We start from the raw sequence: 20,130 nt of genomic DNA, 5'->3' as shown, positions 1-20,130 counted from the left end.
ATCAGAACTGTTCCTACCGCCGTTACTTACCCTCTAAGCTCTCACTTTAGCTTTCGTTTTCTTGGTTTTTGTTTTGTGTTGCAATTGTGTGATTTCCCTCGTTTTTTACAGCTTTCATTTTGAAATCGAATACAAAACACGTTTTATTAAAACTATTTCATGTTTCAAGTACTTTAACTGTTTCTACATCTACTTATTTTCTCTCACACTCTTCGCTTTTTACGTGTGTGTTGTGGTAGCTCTTTTCTGTTCTCTTTGCATAACAACTACAGCTTCTTTTCCCGGTGTACGTATTTATATCGTTTCTAAAACTTAATTAATTATTTGCCTTATTCCATTTTTTTTACAGAAGATTCATAAATTACAAGCAATGAGTTAGGTCCATCTATTTCATTAGGGAAGTGATAAAAAGCGGTAGACAGTTATTCATTATTAACGCTGCCTAGTTCGCACCGTGCGTTTGTGATGTACAAATATGTTCTATGGAACCATCTATCATTTATTTCTAGTTTATTAGTTGTTTTATTTTTGTATCCTAATAGTTTTCATCATTAAATTCCCTTATTACACTTCCATTTAATTTGTTTTGGCCTGTTTATACTAAATAGCAAACGCATGAATCGCTCTTTTCAGTTGATTGTTGCATTCAATATGTTACAGCTTCATCCATTCCGTTACTTTTATATTCCAACCCACGTACACTCTTTTCAATCACTCTTTAACAACAAAATTCTGCCCACGAACCGCCCATTCGAATACGCTACCGGTTGGAGAAAACATTACAGAACATTAGATTCGCAGAATCAAGCGGCTCTATTCACCGAATTCATGTCTCACCCGCTTGCCAAAATATCATTTTGTGGAGGTTCCGAGGCAGCTTCGGTTGTCTTTTTTTCCAGTTCAAATTGTAAACCACCAGGCGCCTCCATCGGTACATGGTAGCGTCGTTTAAATAAGCACAATTCAATTGCCGACGGCGTGAAGCGAGCGACTCCGTCCCGGGACGTTCTAAAAGTGCACCAATAATCCTCCAGCCCGATATTGGGTTCATAAAAGCTCGATTTGTAGCGCACTAATTTGCAAACATTTGCGTTCGCTTCGCCAACAGTTGGGAATGTCACGCGTGCGACTTTTCCTCAGCAGTGGTGGTGTTTGTTACCAACGGTCGTGATTGCACAAGGAAAATATAAATGCAACCCCCAGGTCGGAACCCCCAAGCCGGGCCCGGTTCCACTTTAGTGCAATATTTTAGCACAATTGGCATCATCAAAATTGAAAGTGCGCCTTCGAGGATACGAGATCCACAAAACCGGCAATAACCACAAATGTCATCGAAACTTTGCGTGCGTTGAAACTGCGTGCGACAAAATAGACGTATTATTCATCGTACGCGCAGGAAATTCGGTTTTAGTACGTGTCGAGCCGGTGAGCGGTCGCTCGATTTATTTCCACAACATTGAAATCGCGACCCGGCGAAACGTTGCGAGGAAAGGGAGTGGGACGCGTTTTCCCACGGTCTCGTTCCATGTCAAATGACCGAAACAGGGCGCGCTTTGCGTATGTAAATAGAGTAAAATCAATCTTCCTCGTACGCACCGGTACGACGCGCTGTTTATGAATAAAACCACGTGGTTGGGGCCGTTGGGGGAGGAAACCGAACGTTCAACAGCAGTATCTGTGGATAAAGTGTCCCTTTTTACGACTGTCACGGCGAGGTGTGAGCGTTTGAGTGTCACGCCATCAGCCAAACCCAATGCAGAGAGATCGCCGGTTTTATTTTATTTCGCCCTAACTTCGATGTTGTGCAAGCCAACCAAGTGTAAGCCAGTGTTATGAGAAAAGGACGTTGTTTTATACAATCATCTGAGGTGATCCTTTCGATAGAGGCTTTATGAAGGTTCGTTTTTTGCCGAAAAGCCAAACATGAACGCTTAAAGCTACCATGTGTGTGGATGCGTTAGGTTTACCTTTGCCTAGCTTTTATTGATTTTCCTACACAACTACCGGAACGCCTACTACGACTAGAAACGAGTCTGATGGCGTTCCTCGATCCATGTTAACGAACAATTGGCGATGGGTGCCTGAAAAAAAACCGAAAGTTTACTAAAAGGATATTGTAGTGTTGCGTTGCAAGTTATTTATCCGATATCATGTTGGTGTTCGGATAGGAAAAAAACAACGCCCAAGCGGAACCAAAAATGGACATCAAAGTAATGTTACTTTCACTATTTTCTCTCTCTCTCATCCTATCTATGTTTTTTCCGTTCAAGGTCCAAATTCCTGTGCTACGTTGATTAAATTTTCCAACGTTACCCATTCGAGCGCATTTCACGAACCTTTCCCACAATGTTCCGTTAGGTAGTTTAATACCTTAAAGAAAAGGCGGTAGAAAAACATGAAAAATGAGATTGCTCGACCGTATGGAATGGGAAAACAAAACACAAGAAGTCTCCAGAAAAAGCACACACTCGCATATCGTGGGCGTTTCTTCCACAGAGCGAACAAAGAAGTAGAAAAGTTTATCGGCCTTTCTACAACTACTTGTAGAACAGCGCGAGCCTTTTCCTTAGTTCCTCGAGGACGCGGCTTCATCACCTCCGTTCAGCCAGTCGACACTTTTTCCTATACTTTATTTCTTTTTTGTTATTTCTTTAGGGGGTGAGGTTAAAAAATGGGCATTTTCTTAACCATTTCGTTGCCATGCCATGTTACTTATCTGTTTTCATCAGGTTTTCCGAAGTATGCTCGTCGTCGTTGTCGTCGTTGGTTTTTCGAACGACGGGCTTACTTTGGCTGGCAACGAGATATCGCTGTTTGGTTTTTTTTATGTTTTATCCCTCCGCCGACGGAACAAACGGGCTTCATCGTCTTGTTGCATTGGAAACAAGACAACAGGAGTGGCTAAACATTCTGTACAAGTACCTCTTAGGTAGACAAGATACATTTTAATCATTTTTTCCACTGTATTTTCACTGGTAAACGTATCGCTGGGTTGGTGCTGCGACGAATGTTTTGTATTTTCTATCGAAACTCACTCGAGCAGCAACTTACTGCTGCACTTTAACTGATAATTTACTTCTGCTTTCTTTGCGCGTACCGTTCGCTTTTACAACATCAAAAGACGACGATGATGAAGATGATGATGTTGGGGGGTTGGAGTAGCGGCAATAAATTTCCAACAACCGATGGGACCAACTGTTAACAACAATTAAAAAGGGGAACAAATAAAGAACTCTTTTCGTTTTTTACTGTTAAGCCAAGGGTTTTCGTTTCCGTTATGTTCTCAAAAGAAAACAAAGCTTGCAACATGAGGAAATCAGAAATGTGAAAGATATTTTCCTCACAATCACGTTCATCCTTACCTCTCTTTCTCGATTAAACGCATCCAGCACGGTCGATAGGAGGTACAAGAGTAGAAAAAAAATGCACCTTCAAGCTGATTTTTCCATTCGAAATCATCTCTCCATTTGCTCGCTCGCACACAGCAAACAGAACAATGGCTGGGCGCACAACGGAAACACTGCGAACAAGATAAACAGCAACAAACGCGCGCAGCAACACTTGAATCAACACACTAAAGTCCACACTTTGCCTCGAGGCGACGTCGTTCAGAACGGGAAGTGTTGTCCCTCCGCCCGTTAAACTGTTGTGTAGGGGGTTGGGAGGAAAATTTTCCAAGTTCAAGCTTTCATGCCCGTCCGCTTTCCAGTCGCTCTTTCGCGCTACGAACCGAGATTGTCGGTGTACTTCGTTTCCTATTTGGTGCGGAGTTTGATAAGCACGAAAAATTACTGTCGGATGGGCAAAAGGCAGCCGGAAACAAGTTTATCAGCAAAAGCTTAAAGCAAGGTTCGTTCAAGCACCGCTTGTTTTTTGCCTTCCGAGAGAAACGATTTTATCATGCGCAATCATTATGTTGCTTCGCCACCCACTGTGTTCGTGTTGGCCATTTTAATTTAGCTGGATGTTTCCGGTGGGGAAACGGGGCAATTCGGTACAGTCCACATTTTTCCTACTCTTTAGAACCCGGCCTTTCCCTCCATTGATGCTACTTTCTTGCAATACTTTACAACCCAGACCCAGAGGGTTGGTTTAATTTTGCCCGATTCGAGTTGAACCGATTTCAATAGGCCACGCGATCGTCCTTGTCCATACTCTCTGGGAAGCTTGTGAAAATTCGTAAAGAGACCTTTCCTTCACGCCCAGTTTTTTTTTCGGTTCAAGTTCTTTTTGGTTCGTCATCCTCAAGGTTTCCCTCTTGGTAAAGAGCTTTTCGGTCTTTTTTATGCTCCATTAACTACCAAGAAATGATATTTTGAACATCAATTCTATAAGTGAGCGTAATGTTAAAATCATTATCTAAAAGAAACGGTCACATTTTCCACCAATTCCTACCGTCTTTTGTCCTCCCTGCGAATGTCTGTTTTGAGGCCGTGAAAGGACCATGTCAGATCCCTTAAATTTAAACATTAAATGAAAAGTAGAAATCTGGTCACTCGGGTTTTTTCGTTGACTTCTTTCGAGCAAACCGCAGTCAGAAATTGCTTTGATTTTCTTTGGTTAAAGATTCAATTTAATCCTCTTCAAAATAGGGTTTCTTAATTGTTCACATAAGCTCCAACAGACGATAAAAATCTCATTAAAAACAAACTAATTACAAGCTTCTTCACATTCGAAGTGATTGTTTTTCCTGCACGAGAAAGTGAATCCATTTCGGGGATGGATATTACACTCTTATTTAAGGAGACTCTTTTCGAGCACTCTTTCGAAAAATATATAAAAAATATCTACTGTCTGCCACAAGTTTCCTCCTTTATCCCTCACCAAGCGTTAATTAACTTCCATTACCACCCGCAAAGATCAACATAAATAAATAATCAACCACTCAACCCCACATTTCCAGCATGACCACGACGATGGACTCGTTTTTCGAGGTTTTCACTCGGTTGTGGCTTGACTGCTAGGGGAAAAAAGGGCTTCCATTTCCCACTCACCTCCCTTCTGGCCCGGGGTAGTGGCTTTTTCCCATGGAAAAACCGGTGGCAGTTCCTAACTTTGCTTTCAACACCACCGAAGAATAATCCTTCGGATCGGATTTTAAGCGTCTGCTTTTACGTCGTCGTTGCCGAGCTTAGCCCGGGACAACCCGTCTGCCACAATGGTTTGTTGGTTAAGATAAATCGTGTGTGTGTGTGCGAGCGAAGGGAAAAGGCCTACACGGAATTGATACAACCAGTTTGAAATGAGTGGAAGTATATTTCGGTCCCGGTGCCGAAAAGTGTCGCTCGGGACGATACCGAGCCGGGTCAATTCTACACAATCGCAAACAATGGAGAAAAGTGGCCATGAAGGTGGGGAGGGAGTAGGGGGGGAATAAGCGATGGAGGGTTTACATGCATGCCAACATTTCCTTTCGGTTTATTTTTCTTAGCTTTTTCGTGTCCTCCTCCGTCATGCCATATTATTGAAAAGAAAAAGCCACTCGGCCGGAAGCTGAAAATTTTCTCCAATCTCTTCCAAACTCACCACACACGCATATACACACACACACACAAACACACAAACGTACACATGGGCCCACCCTCGAGGCAATGTGTGGGACTGATAGTGTGGGTCGATTTAGGGTTTTATTTATTTTCCTTAAATTTATCGACATTTTGGATTCGCCTCTGACAACCCGAAGGGAAGGACGAGTGAGGGAGGGGGAGGAGGGGCAGGAAGTGGAGAACATTGTGATAAAGATTTGTAGGCGTTCAACGGTTTCCTTTTTTTTTTGTTCCTGGGGCGCCGAAGCGGACGAACAAATGCGAATTCCTGCTCCTCATGCGGAATGGCCGGTCACAATCGGAAGAAAATGGAAAAATGATCCAAATCACAAGGAAAACGAAAATAAACCAGCACTGATTAGAAGTGTTTGGTTGTCGGGCGGAATGATAAAAAAGAAAACAAAACATCACACAACCGAAGGATATGTGTTTTTATTTTTATATTTGTAGCTACATTTCGTTCGTCCGTACCTTGTTCGAGTTCCGTTCGGGGTGTAATCTGGTCGATTAGAAGACCGGAGGCGGGTTTTCCTTTTTAGCGCCCCCTTTTTGTTCTCATGTTTTGTGCCCTTCCCCCTCACCCCGGCATGATGGATTGCGGTGCAGATTTCCCCGGGGAAAAATCGACGCAAAATCAATTGGTAAAAACGAAGTCCCCGACCCCGAAACTCGACTTCGACCCGCCGCAAGCACTCGAAGTTTCCACCGAAAGGACCACTGACAAATGATCCGTTAAATTTAATTTTCATTTCGGGGTCGTTTCGCCTACCACCTGCTGGTAAGCGAACTTATCGGCCGATTTTCCATTGACTTCCGAGACACTTTTCGTACCATTTTCGCGCAAAGCATTCGATGGTGCTAAAATGATTATTAAATGGCGACCTCGGATGCTGGAAATAAAATCAAGCACTGTCAAATGAAAGGCCAGTGGACGCGAAGGAAAATTAAAACGAACCTACCAAAGGAAATTGGATTCGAACCGTGGAATGAAGTAAATGGAAATCGTTTTTAAATTGTTCGTCCATAGGCGCTTCTTACAAGCATCGGATTGACTTCACTTTGAAAACATCAAAACAGACAAGTTGTACGCCTTCTGATTCAACACCGTGAAGTGGAGCTTGAAGCAAATCAGAGGTCACTCAAACGCAGGCGATTCGCTCGAATCCCGATGAACTCGGATGAACGATAAATACGGCACAGGATTGCCATCAATGTGCTATGATGCGTACAAGTCATCTTCGCTTTTGAAAAGCGCTGAAGCAAACGAGGAAAATCTTCCAGAGGGAACACAACGCTAGAGGGAACGAATCCCGAACGCAACAACTCCATTCGACCGACCACTTTAATAACGGGGAGCAGGAGGACGCCTTTAGGAACTCGCCTCTTTTGAGAACCATTGAACCGCCCGAGTGTCCCTTGTAGATCGTCTTCAACCACCGTCGACAGCGGGGCTACGCTGTCAGACGGTTGAAGAATCTCCAAGGGATTTTTTGCACCGGCTTTCCCTTCTCCCTTCCGTTCCCGCAATTCGTTAACACCAACTCCGGGGAACTCCGGAAACGCAATTCATCGTCGCGCCGGGTTCCTATATTGACGGTTTGCAGTAGCAAACGTCAAGAGTCGCCGCCTACTTCCTTCCGTCCTACACACGTTCACGTTTGCACACTCGCACATGGGGCAAGGGGGTTTATATTTTAACTGGCGGGTCAGGGAAAACGCTATCGCAACACGTTCGTTTCGCCAACCAAGCGAACCGGAAGAACGTCTAGCTTTCCCGACCGTCTGGAGCTCATGTCTGCCCGAATGTTTGTGTTTAATATTTTATTCCCCTAATTTTTATTCTACCCGCTTCTGCCTTCGCTTTAACACTATACTTTTTTTCTCGTTTAAGTTTCGAACTCTAAGGATGCTTTCTTTTACATCGCTTTTCTACGATACAGTAAAAAGGAAAATGTAGAAATCACACGTACACGTAGTCTCTCTTGGGATCTAGGGGATGTTTTTCACCCCCCCGAACGATCAAAATGGATTTTCATCATCATCATCCATCTCCATGCTCGTCCAGTAAATCATGGCTTCTCGAAGTCGATCATTGTGGTGACTCTTTGTCCCATCCTTTCTGTTGGGGTTTATTCGTTGACTTGGAAATAATGCATCCAGCTATATGCATCCGTGTGCAAAACCCCCGGCTCTCATTAGGGACTTCCCTTGGAGTGTGTGTGGAGTCTCTGTCAATTTATTTTCTCCTACTGTGGCGGAACGGATTTTAACATGCGTCGTCTCACGCCCGCCCACCCACTCGGTTTTCCGCTTGATGAGGTCGTTTTTCCTTCCGCATCCAATATTCACAGGGTCATGAAACACATCAGACACACCGAACGTGTGTGTGTTTGCCCGCTGGCACAAACTATTTCACACATGTCACTCGATTTATGGATCACCATCACACACAGACACACACCCGCTTCCCGAAAGGAGTATCGTTCGTTTGTCCATGGTCTTTTTCTGTCCTTGTTTCTGATGGTGGCAGATCCAACGTCGCACTGAAACCGCAGATTTTCATCCATTTCCGTGATCTACCGACCGATGGAAAGCGGATGGTTTTTATTTCGGAAAAACCGTGCGCTGGCACCGCCTGAAACCATGCGCTGTCGAATGATGATATGAGAACCAGCGATCTCTTACGCTTCATACACTCTTTCGCCCTTTGTTTGAACAAACGTCTCGCTGCTGCTCCGAAATCCGGGACGAAATGATTTAACACTTTTTCCGATGTGGATTCCGGTGTGTGGCTGGAAAGAAAAGGAAGGAAAAAATCGAAACAAGAGAAAACAGATGAGAAAGAATCAAACAAACAAATCACGGAGATGGGAAAATTCAATTTGCTCAATTACGAACACTTCACATCGTTCGAATTCGTTTTTGTGCCTTTTTCCGGGAACGTGCTTGAAACTGATTCGACTGCCGATTTCTGGATCACTCGAGTTGAGCTAATGAAAAACGGTATCGAATGTTCCGCATCCGTCGGTTGCAGCGATTCTTAGTATTTTTTTTATCTTAATTTTTAAATTTCATTTGGACATTTGTAATTTAACAAGTAATATAAACGGGAAAAATGGAATCTCAGGTAAAATATTACAGAACCAAGTTTATTTTTCACAAACAAATGGCTTAAGAGTCTAATTAAACACGGCTTAGAGTAAATAATGAGAGAGAGAGTTGAAAATTGAGTAATGTTATTTAGAAGTGTAAAAACAAAAAAAAGTGGTAATTCAATTCAGCTTACAGCATAACATTGGTAAAAACAGATAGTATTAAAGAAAAATAAATTCCATATATCGCGTAAGTGATTATTAATTGACCCACCTCTAAAGAAGGATAGTTGAGCTTCCAAGAAGTCACCATATGTGAACAAAAATGTGTAAGCTCGTTTATATTTGTATCACGGACAAATTAGAAGGCGTTTTTTAATAGTTTTTGGTTCTAAAATTTTCAAAATCACTGATCTACTGAATTCCTAAGGATACATATGTTTTATTAGCTTCGATTTCCATGCCAAACTAGCAAGGCTCGATCTCTTCTCACGTTTCTCGTTAAATCGTATCCCTTTTTCGCAACAAACGCCTGGATGATTGTCGGAGGATGTGATGGAAAACTTTTTAATTATAAACTTCCACTTGGCGGATAGTCACACGGTTTCACCGTGGCGTATGTTATTGCCTGACGGCGTGGTTTTGTTGGCGGAAAAGTCCCTCCACGATCTACGCTGCTCTACAAGCCGGGCTTACAAAACATCACACAATCAACAGGGTGCTGATGGAAAGCTACCTTTCCTTTTGCCGACGGGAGATCTTACGCGAAAGGAACACTTGCAAAACTTTCTACCTCCCTCGGTTTGGTGCTTTCCGCTGCCAAGCAATATCGTGTAGCACCTGTTGGGGAGGGAAGGAAGGAAAACTTTGCACGCTATCAGGATGATAGTTGGAAAATTGATTACGACGCTACCATCAGCGACGCGTGTGGTGAGACTTATTAGTGACAAAGTTTGGTAAATTTGTCAGACACTTGGGAATCGGTTGGTTTCATACGCTTGTCTGATACGATGTTAAACAAGGAGCTTGAAGGGGCTTCCCGCACAACATTTTCCCCCCTTTTCTCATACATTATTAGTATCTAGTTGAAAATGTGAACTTCCAGTGCTTCGGCTAAGAGGCGTATCGTTAATGCATCAAGGGGTTTCTCGTCGAGCTAATTTGTCTTCACAACTATTTCAGGGCTGATTTACATGAACTCATAGAATCCGTGCTGTCGTGAGTCCGATGAAGCTTTCGCCAGCGTTGTTTGAACAATTCTTTTATTCCAAAACAACCCAACTTAGCTGCCCAGATACCCATGAGCTTTAACACACTTTGCATCTCTTCCGGGGATCGCCAATCTGTGGAAAACTGTGTTTTGCATCATACCAATCCATTATATGTGCGGGACAGGCGGGAAAGAAAAGAAAGCGCTAGAGCATCGCTAGTTTCGTTTGAAAACTATGCGACAAGAAAGATGCGGCAAGAAGTTTTGCCATGCAAATGAGATTATCTAAATTTGCATACAGCTTTAACGGCACGTTTTCGTTGCGCCAAGCGAACTAGAAAAGCAAAACATAACATCACACGAGCGACTGTGCAGTCCTGGCCACGCCGAAACCAATCTTTGACTCTTTTTCCCTTTCCTTCACCCAAAAGGAAGGCGAATGCGTGGAAGTAAAATAGGAGAAGGAAAGCGACCTCTCTCTTTAAGAAAATGGCAATGATGGCGAGTCGTGGGACTGATCACCATTCTCATAATTCGGGACGACGCGCATGCATTAATAATTAATGCTGCAGATCGTTGAATACTTCATGAGGACCGTGCGATCGATCCCGTTACCCAAAGCCCACGCAACGAGCAGGGTAGGGAAAAACTCTTCTGCTTTGGGCAAGAAGAAAATGTAAATGTGTTCGCCTTTCAGAACGACGAGCATCGTGGGCAGGTGTACCGTTCCGAGGGAGGCCTGGAGGGCCACACGCTTTCCGTCGTACAATTTCCCCGATCAAGAAATTCTAATGCACCGCAGAAAACTTCCATAACGTTCGGAGTTTTCCCGAAGACAAATATAAGACGTGAAGCTTTGATTCGTTTGTTTGAAAACATCTTGATGTTTCTTAACTTCGTACGAATGCCCATTGATCATCGTCATGTTCCCGCTGCAGCCCGCAGGGAAATGTTTTTCCACTTTCACCCGAACCGAGGCGTCGTGGGTTTTTCAATTTCCTCCGCCAAAGCACACAACCATTACGCACCATCATCCAACCGAATGGCCGACAAGCGGGAAAACATTTGTAACAAAAATAGTATTTTATATTCATAGACTTTCGCCCCCCAAAAACTGGTTTCACCATCCGCAGTTCCGTTTCCGACCCCCTTCCCCCGGGCGCAACGGACAGCTGGAGTCCATTTTGTGTCGAGTTTTCCTTCCGTTGCGGTGTCTACATTTTCCGTTTCCGGGAACGAAGGCACACACAACGAATGAGATTGAGGATTTCAAACATCCGTTGGTAAATTAATAATGAATCGAGTTCATCAGCGATAGCGATAATGAAGTAAGAAGCAGAAAAAAATCTGTAAAATCACAAGGAAAGTGACAAAAGGAAAAAGAGACTACAAAATCCAAGAAATGTCTCTAGCTTGACTAAAACATGCAAACATTGCGTAATCCACTCCCCTTGAACCCTTTTGTTTTTCTACGATACAAACTAATCAACCAACTCCAGGCAACCACTGCAGGTTATTGCCGTTCCCTTGCCATTCGTCCAGCTTGTGCGCACGAAAAACGAAACATCATCAATTCTTCGGGAAAAGCTCGTCAGCACAAACAGGCTGGCAAGGAAGCAAGCAACCAAGCAAGCAAGAGGAGAAGAATGGCTTGCCCTGTAAACGGTCCTTACTATAACACAATTTGCTAGAGTGTAAATTCCATTTTCCTTCGCAAAGAAAACGAACGATGAGTTGGTCCAACGCAGAGCATTAGTTCCTATCAGCAAAGACCTTCGTCCGGGAAAGTTGCAATACAAAGTGGTTCCAACAACGACTTCCGGCCTCGAAGGTGGCAACTAGGGGCCGGTAGAACGACGTGACTCTACTCCACCCTTACCCCTACCCTTCCCTGCCCTTTTTTCTATTCCTCGAAAATTAACTCTTCGCTACGCCACGTGGGCTTATGCAAACAAATACATTCCGCCACGGGACGTCCACGAACGTTGGGGTTGACGGAGTGGCGACAAATTACGTAACGAGCATCTAACCCGGAGCGGTTCGGGTCTTATTCCCGATTCCAACGACTCCGGGTCGACCCGTAGGTGCAGCTGCCCATATGCGAGTTCAACGCGTAGGTGCAACGACTCCGGATCGACCAGTAGGTGCAGCTGCCCATATGCGAGTTCGACCCGTTGGTTCGGGTCGACCCGAACTCGTTGCACCTACGGGTCGGAATGGATTCTTCTAGGGACGGACCTCGATTCCGGGTCGATCCGTGACAAGAATCGTAAGACTCATCACTACTAAGTACCTTCCTGCATCTTGGGTTCCAACAGGTTATTTAGGGAAGATTCAGAGTGATTCCTTCGTCGTTAATCTCAACTGATTCAACTTGGCTATAATTATGTTCGATGCTAATCAGCTTATCATCCGTTCAAGTCCACCGACAACAAGCCAAATGTTAAAACAACATTTATTCAACAATTCACACAGCGATAATTAATTCCACCGGATCATTGAATTTGACTGCATCTTCAAGAGAATTAAATCGCCATAATTCAAACATCACGAATCGGCATAAGCGATTTCGGTTCCTATCTATATACACACTAGCCTTCTGCTTGATATCGATTTCCTTATCATGATTACACTTCACCAATTGCTAAATCGTTGGTAAGGATTGGAGGAAACCAAAAGCCATGTTGAAATTGAATCTGATATCGAATTATGTTAAGGCCCGATTATGTACCTTTTTGCACGTGACTTACTAATTGGTTTGATCTGAAGGAAGCCGACTCGGCCAGATAATGGCACGATAATGGAAAGATTAATGTTTTGCCAACGAAACCGCAAGGGTGATGGTTTCTTCGAATCAGCTGCTACGTCTTCATTATAAGCGTCAGCATCTTCATCATCATCATCATCATCATCATTGCTGTAATCAAGCGGCAGCGAATCTTGTATTTTATGATCAATAGAATTGGTTATGGATTGCCGTTTGGGAGTGAATTAATTTCAGCTTCATCCCATTTGAATATTAATATGTTAGAAGCTATAGTCACCCCTTCCAATCGATACAACTGCCTAGCGATGTCGTGCTTAAGTGAATACTGTAGATTTTCCCTCCGCACAATACGTGACAAAATTCCTTGCCAACAATTTCCCACGCTCTCCACCTTCACATCCATCCGAGAAATGCAACTGAAATGCAATCACAGTGAAATTGAATGCATCTGCTACCGTTCACTGCACAAACATTAAAAGAACTCCCTGCTCCACATGCGAATCCCACGAACTGGGAGAACCGGTCGTGTTCGGGTTTTTGGAGTCAAGAAGTCAAACAGCTCCCCCGAGGGGGTGGAGAGAAAAGTTGTCTGCAAACTTTTCCTCTTGTTCCGCGATCAAACCCTTCCGATAGTTGCGACATGATTTTGATAGCAAGCGCAAATTCACTGCGAGAGTACGGAAGTGTGTAGCTGGCGGATGGAATCGACACCAGAAGTCCAACAGAACATTGCCATTGCCAGTGTCAATAGTTCCTTTTCTGGGTGGAGAGGAACGCGTCGCCTTCGGGGATGGTAGAAATGGATCAGTTTAGCGCAAACGGTTCCCGGTACTTTTCTTTGCCGAGCGAGATTACTCTCGAAATTGGACCAAGTCGGAAGTCGGGAGGGGTGGGGCTGTTAGTTCCGAGGGAGCGCGTTATCAGACTCTTGGGACTTGTTGGCACAGCACGAGCGTCGTCGTGGCAGTGACGGATAAAATAAAGCCACTTCAACCGAACGCACGACAATTGCTTCAGTCGAAGTGAAATTGCACATTCCGGGAACAGATTGCAAATTCTAGCCTTCCGGTGCTCGCCTTCCTTTAAATGGCGAACATTTTGCGGAATCGTCGCCTCTCCCTTCCCCGGAAAACTAATGTTGACATCGTTTAACAATCGGTAAATATTTGCCTCTCCCTTAAAATGTAGTTAATGTATTCGAGTGCGAGCGTGTTCGGAAGTTATTTTTCGTGCAACGTTAAGCTTCAGCAATGCAGGCAGCATAAACAAATTCAACGCAATAAACCCGGTTTGCCGGTTCGAAAAACGAAACTTTATATTGCTATCGCTTTTATTTCCAGTTGACCTAAAAAAGGAACGCTCCAAACCATGCTCGTATCATTATACGCCCCCCCTACCTTCGAGCGGATCCGATATAATGCAATATTTTTGCGTTTGACCCATTTGGAAACGATCCCCGAAGGATTCACGTTCGACAAAACGACGATCGATTCCGCCGCCAGGAAAAAGGGAACGATATCGAAACTTGCCCGCCAGTCGAATAAACTGGTATAAATTGACAGACGGAGTAAGTTATGGCGGCACTTTTCCGGCGGTGAAATATAACTCTTCCGTGCGCCATGCCGTAATCCACCACGTGCCACCCACACACAGACAGCACTTACTTTGGCAAGCACCCAAATGGCGCCCCAAATCGACTCAAAATTTGGTTCATTTGATTGTTTCAATGGCGATGGCAGGAAACACATATTTATGGCCACCTTGGGAGGGTTTTTCTCTCCCATTCGGGAGTCGACGAATAATGTGGCTGGGTAAATTTTGAATAATGTCGATTACGGATTTATGGTGTGAATAAGTATCTGAAGTTGGAGTCAGTTTTTTTTTTAAAAACGAGCAGCTCGCTTTGCGGTTGTCTTTAACACGTTGACTGCCAAGGCTATCATTTTTGATAGCGAGCTGTCATAAGTTCTAAAAAGTTTTTGTCCCATAAATAAATGAAAATGCAACAACAAAATTATAGCTATGTTTAATATCAATTCTTTAGGAAGCTAAGTCTTTGCTTAGCCTTGAAAACCCGTCGGTTTAATAAATATTATAACCAAATTTTTAATTAAAAACGATTGTACAAAAAAAGTGTGCTAACACGCTGGGCAGGTAACAGCAGCAACTAGTTCTAAAAAGTTTGTAACCCACAAATAAATGAAAATGCAATATAAAAATTATAGTTGTATTAAGAATAAGTTATTTAAGACGCTAAATGTTTGCTTGGCCTTCAAAAACCATCGGTTCAACGAATATTATGATCAAATTTTAATTGAAAAGATTGTACTAAAACTTGTGCTAAAACGCTTGGTACGCAACGTGTTAAAGCATTATTTTCTTCGTTGAGTTCACTCGATTCGAAACATTTAAAAGGAAAATCTGAACAAAGCTGAATAGAAACTGAAAGCACGCCGCACATTGCCAAAACAAAGACTAATGAATTAATTTATTGAACACAAATTACCTCACCCTGTTTTCTGGGGGGCGAACTGTAAGCAAACCGCAACGTTCCGGCACATCAAGCCGGGTATCCTGCAGCCGGAAAGCCACTTTTCAAGCCCCCCGAAACTCCATTAATCGCTACACCATTAACGCTGATTTAGGATGCTCTGGCTTTTCTGTGTAAAGCCGCCGTGAGTTCCTTTTCACGCGACGAAGACCTCGCTTTCAGAAAGCTTCTCCTTCACGGCTATGAGTCATGTTCATTGTTGTTTACCTTCCGTCGGCTTTCAACAAATTTTTCCTTCGCTTTTCACTCTTCTCGCTCGCCCGACCGGCGTGAAAAACCGTTACATCATCGAAAACCCCGAGGCCAAATACACAACTTTGCCGTTCGCCAACCGCAACGGAAAAAAACCCCAACCACCGCCGACAAACCCGCATCGGAAAAACAAAATGTCGGATAATCTTGTTTCGCGTGGAAAACCGCCCCGACTAATCCCCGGATTCTATTGCTCGGCCCCCCACCGGAAGCCCACGTTGGCACATTCGACGGTTCGACGATCGGCGTGAAAAGCGTTGTTTGGAAAACGATTAAAAACCCCTTTCCACGTTTTGGTGTTCTGGCCAACGGTAGAAACGCCACCGAAACCGAAGGAATTGTTATAAATTCGATTCGTTTTCCGTAATTCGACGATAAGCTCAATTCCAGTTCGAGCCTTTTTCTCGATTGTTTGGTCGTCCGATGAACGCATACAACGTGGAAACAAACGAGCTTTCGGTGTGATAATCGACTCGGCACAATTTACTTGCCGGTGTGTCAAACAATATTTGCGTCAGCGTTTGGAAAACTCAGCTTAACACGGGTGACGTGAGGTGCGCTCCGTGGATTAGTGTCGATGATGGAAAATGTTCGAGTGTCCCGAATCGAAACACGGAACACCCATTTCAATTTTCCGTGGGACCAAGGATTAAGGTTTTATGAGGCGCACCCGAATGATGATTCACGAAATTGGCACTGCATATCCCCGCACATTACGGTTCTTATCAACACCGAAGAGCATGCATAAAAGCGACTGTCGTCACTGAACATTTCCTTCCACGAAAGCTCCGTAATCCTGCGGCATTCGGTATACTTTATAGCGGAAGATCCCAATTTTTTACCTGTCCCGCATTAATCGCAGGATGGTTTCGGTGCAATTCGTTTCGCTCCGAGGGACTCGGATACCGGAAAAGGAATCCAATTCCACCTAAATAGCGGACTTGCCGAGGCATGTTTCATTTTAAATTTAAATATTCCCAATGTCCCCTTTTTTTCTGAGGCGGTAAATAAAAATGTAAAGCTCACACTTTACCGCGGCTTATCACTTTCAATACATTAAATTCACGCCCGCCCCTCCGACTGGCTCATAAGCACATTTTTGATTACCATTGCAGACACCTAAACTTTACCCGACCGTGGCGGGGTCGTTTGTTTCGAAATGGAAACCTTAAAAAATGCGAGCATTAAGATTGGGCGAAAACGATAGCCCGCGCTTTCAAAACTTTTGTTCCACTCGCTTTACGGCGATTATGGCGCTTGCAAAATGCAAACGAACACTATACACTCTTCGTGCGAAACAGTGAAACAATGTTTGGTGGTGGCGAACGATAGCCCCGAGTCTATGGTAGCGGAATCCATTTGAATACATTTTCGTTTCTAGCCGGGCTATAAAAAAAAAACAGCCCGCCTGCAAAAGGCAATGTGCATCCGGCAGTGCAACACCCAAGCGGACTATGGAATTTTCCAGCCGGTACGAGAATGCGATAAAAGTGTATCATAAAACTGGCTCTCCAAAAGGCGGCCGCCAAAAAAAAGGAAAAGCTAAGAATTTTTCAATTATCTAATGATTGCATCCTCGGCGTTTGTTTAAGCGTTTAAGAATGTTGCCCCAATTGCGTTCGCGTGCAATTTGTCTAATTTAATCCCGAAAGCGGAGCGTGCACGCAAATGTTTCCCCGTTTATTTTATCAGCTTATGCGATTAGTTACTCCCAGTCGAATCCTCGGTCCTCTTTTGGGATAAGTGAAAGCAATCGTTTTAATGCTGCATTCGGTGCGCTGCTTTTAATCTTCCAACTGAGAATTCACGAACGGATCAAACATTCCGTTCCCGATGTATGTTATCCGTTTGACTCGATGCTTGTTGCCAATCAACTTCATTAGGGATTAGAGATCTGTAGAATTTATTTCAACCGTTTGAGGCTTTTCATTTTCCAATGCAAATTAACATTGACTTGTCCAACATTCTTCTCTTCAGGCTATCATTTCTGATAGCCAGCTGTCATTTGGGACAAAACATTTTTATTGTCCCATAAATTAATGAAAATGCAACATAAAAATTATAGTATTATTTAATAACAATTCTTTGAGAAGCTAAGAATTTTATTAGCCTTCGAAAGCCGTCGGCTTAATAAATGTTTTAGGTAAATTTTAATAACACGTCGACTGCCATGTCACCCAAAAGTTGGTTCTAAAAAGTTGTTAACCCATAAATAAATGAAAATGCAGCATGAAAACTATAGCAATATTGAAAACAAGTTCTTTGGGAAGGTACGTATTTTATTAGCCTTCGAAAGCCGTCGGTCTAATAAATTTTATTAGTACTAAAAATTGTACTAAAAAAGTGTGCTAAAAACGCTAGGCAGTCAACGTGTTAACACGTTGCGTACCAAGCGTTTTAGCACAATTTTTAGTACAATTTTTAGTACAATTTTTCAAATTACAATTTGTTTATAATATTTGTTAAACCGATTGTTTTCGAAGGCCAAGCAAAAACTTAGCTTCCCAAAAATTTATATAAAATGTTACAATAATTTTTGTGTTGCATTTTCATTTATCTATGAGTCAAAAACTTTTTAGAACTAAAACTGCTGTCACCCATATTTGGGTGACGCGGTACGGAACGTGTTAAGCGAGTAAAAAGCTCGAACATTTACCACCTAAGCCGATTTTCCCAAACGAATTTAAATTTCTTGCTTTAAAAACACCCTTACCTATTTGTTCTTTTGCAGCTTTCAGCATTAATTCCACTTATAGTATTGCGGGCACCTTCGAGTCTGGCGTAGTGCCATCGTTGATAAGGATCAGGGAGGACAGCTTCGAGTTGGAGCTGCCATGGTTCAGCGCTCCATTGCCAACGCTCGCCGCCGACGTCGCCGCCAGCGTCGTGGCCCCCTCCACCTTGGTCCCATTACGCACGCCCGGCACGAGCTGCACGTCGAATGGCGTTTCGAGGACGCCCGAGGGCAACACGACGGTTTCCGCACTCTGCACGCTCGGCAGCACGTTGCTGTTGATCGGAGGAGGCAGCGGAAGCGGTGGACCAACCTCCGACAGCAGGATCGAGTCGACCGTGGGCTGGTGGTGCGTCTGGCTGGAACCGGAACTCGCATGTTGCTGCGACGGCTGCTGCGAGCTGCGACCGCTGGGAAGAGCCTGCGAGCTCGCGATGAGTGTCTCCTGCACCGTATCGTTGTTGCCGTTGCACGTCCGCTCGGAACGCCACCCTCCACCGCCCCCACGGTTCCCGTTGACCGTCCCTGCCCGACCGCGCGACGGGTCGAAGCAGGGCAGCACCTGCTTGAACTCCTTCCGGAAGTTGTCGTTCAGCCAGGCGTACAGGAACGGATTGTAGCACGTCGACGACATGGCGGTGAGGTGCGCGATGAAGAAGATCAGATTGTAGAAGCGCCACCCGTTGATGTCCGAGTAGAAGTCGTTGCACATGTTGACGACGTTCAGTGGCAGCCACGAGATGCCGAAGATGGCCACCATCGAGATCAGCATGCGGTTGGTGCGCTTCTTCCGGTCCCGGTCCGCCTCCTCCCGGCGCGACGTCTTGCTGCCCGGTTTGGTCCGGGCGCGATCGTTCAGCCGGATCGACACGCACACGTAGCAGAACGCCATGATGATGAAGGGGAGGACGAACTGCAGGATCGACGTCACGATCGAGAACGTCTTGCGCATCTCCTCCGAGGGCCACAGCTCCTCGCAGTACATCGCGCTCGGCAGCGTCCCCTGAGGGCTGTCGGTGGCGTTGAAGGCCACCCCGTGCAGCTTCATGTAGAGCCCGTACGGCATCGTCACCATGATGGCGAACGACCAGATCAGCACGATGATCGTGATGCAGGTGGACAGCTTCATGCGCGGATGGAACGGGTAGATGATCACGAAGAACCGGTCGATCGCGATCGACGTCAGCGTCAGGGTCGATATGTACACGCTGCAGCCCTGCGCCAGCGGAACCGTGTGGCAGAGCAGCTTCCCGAACACCCAGCGCCTCAAGAACGTGTAGGACGGCGTGAACGGCACGGCCAGCACGCACAGCAGGATGTCCGAGAGGGCCAGGTTCGTGATGAACAGGTTCGTCACCGTCTGCATGGCCTTGTTGCGGAACACGACGTAGCACACGAGCACATTGCCGAACACACCCAGCACGAAGATACTGGAGTACAGCACGCAGAACACGATCTGGAGCAGCTTGTTGGACATGATGTCCGCTCCGACAGGTGGCGCCACGGTGGACGAATTCACCCATCCAAGCAGTACCGGTTCGTCGAGGGTAAAGTTCGTGAGGCTGGTGTTCGCGTGCCCGGAAATGGGCGGAAAAGCTGTCGTGGAAGCACGCGGCGCCATCGGAAGACCCGAAGGTTCGACAAATCCTAGCACGACTGACGCCATCGCTGGACCCGCTGGAATCAGGGATGTTATGGCGGCTCCGAACCGAACCCAACCGGACACTGGCGTCAGCATTCCCGAACCCAACACACACACGTAAGCACACACCAATATCCAGCGATAAAATATTTACGATCAAACAACCTTGTCCGGGCACTTGTCAAGCGAGCGCCACGTGATCCTGCGGAACCTGTCACTCGCAGACGTCGTCGTAACACGCGTTTGCGGTGGCGCTCACGATACTACGTGCGTCCATCGTACCGAATCTGAATCGGTGACACAAAAACACATTCCCGGATATATTCCACTTTCCGC

At 44.9% G+C, this 20,130-nt stretch overlaps 1 protein-coding gene across 1 annotated transcript; it reads right to left on the bottom strand.

Moving 5' to 3' along the window:
• Positions 1-18,168: 18,168 nt before the first annotated feature.
• On the bottom strand, positions 18,169-19,818 carry LOC131285899 (prolactin-releasing peptide receptor). Its single transcript, XM_058314753.1, has one exon. It carries the CDS (start codon positions 19,816-19,818, stop codon positions 18,169-18,171), a length of 1,650 nt encoding a protein of 549 aa, XP_058170736.1.
• Positions 19,819-20,130: the final 312 nt, after the last annotated feature.

This window comes from Anopheles ziemanni, chromosome 3 (genome assembly GCF_943734765.1).
Source record: "Anopheles ziemanni chromosome 3, idAnoZiCoDA_A2_x.2, whole genome shotgun sequence".
NCBI classification, from domain to species: domain Eukaryota; kingdom Metazoa; phylum Arthropoda; class Insecta; order Diptera; family Culicidae; genus Anopheles; species Anopheles ziemanni.
This window is presented reverse-complemented; position numbering and strand designations above follow the sequence as displayed.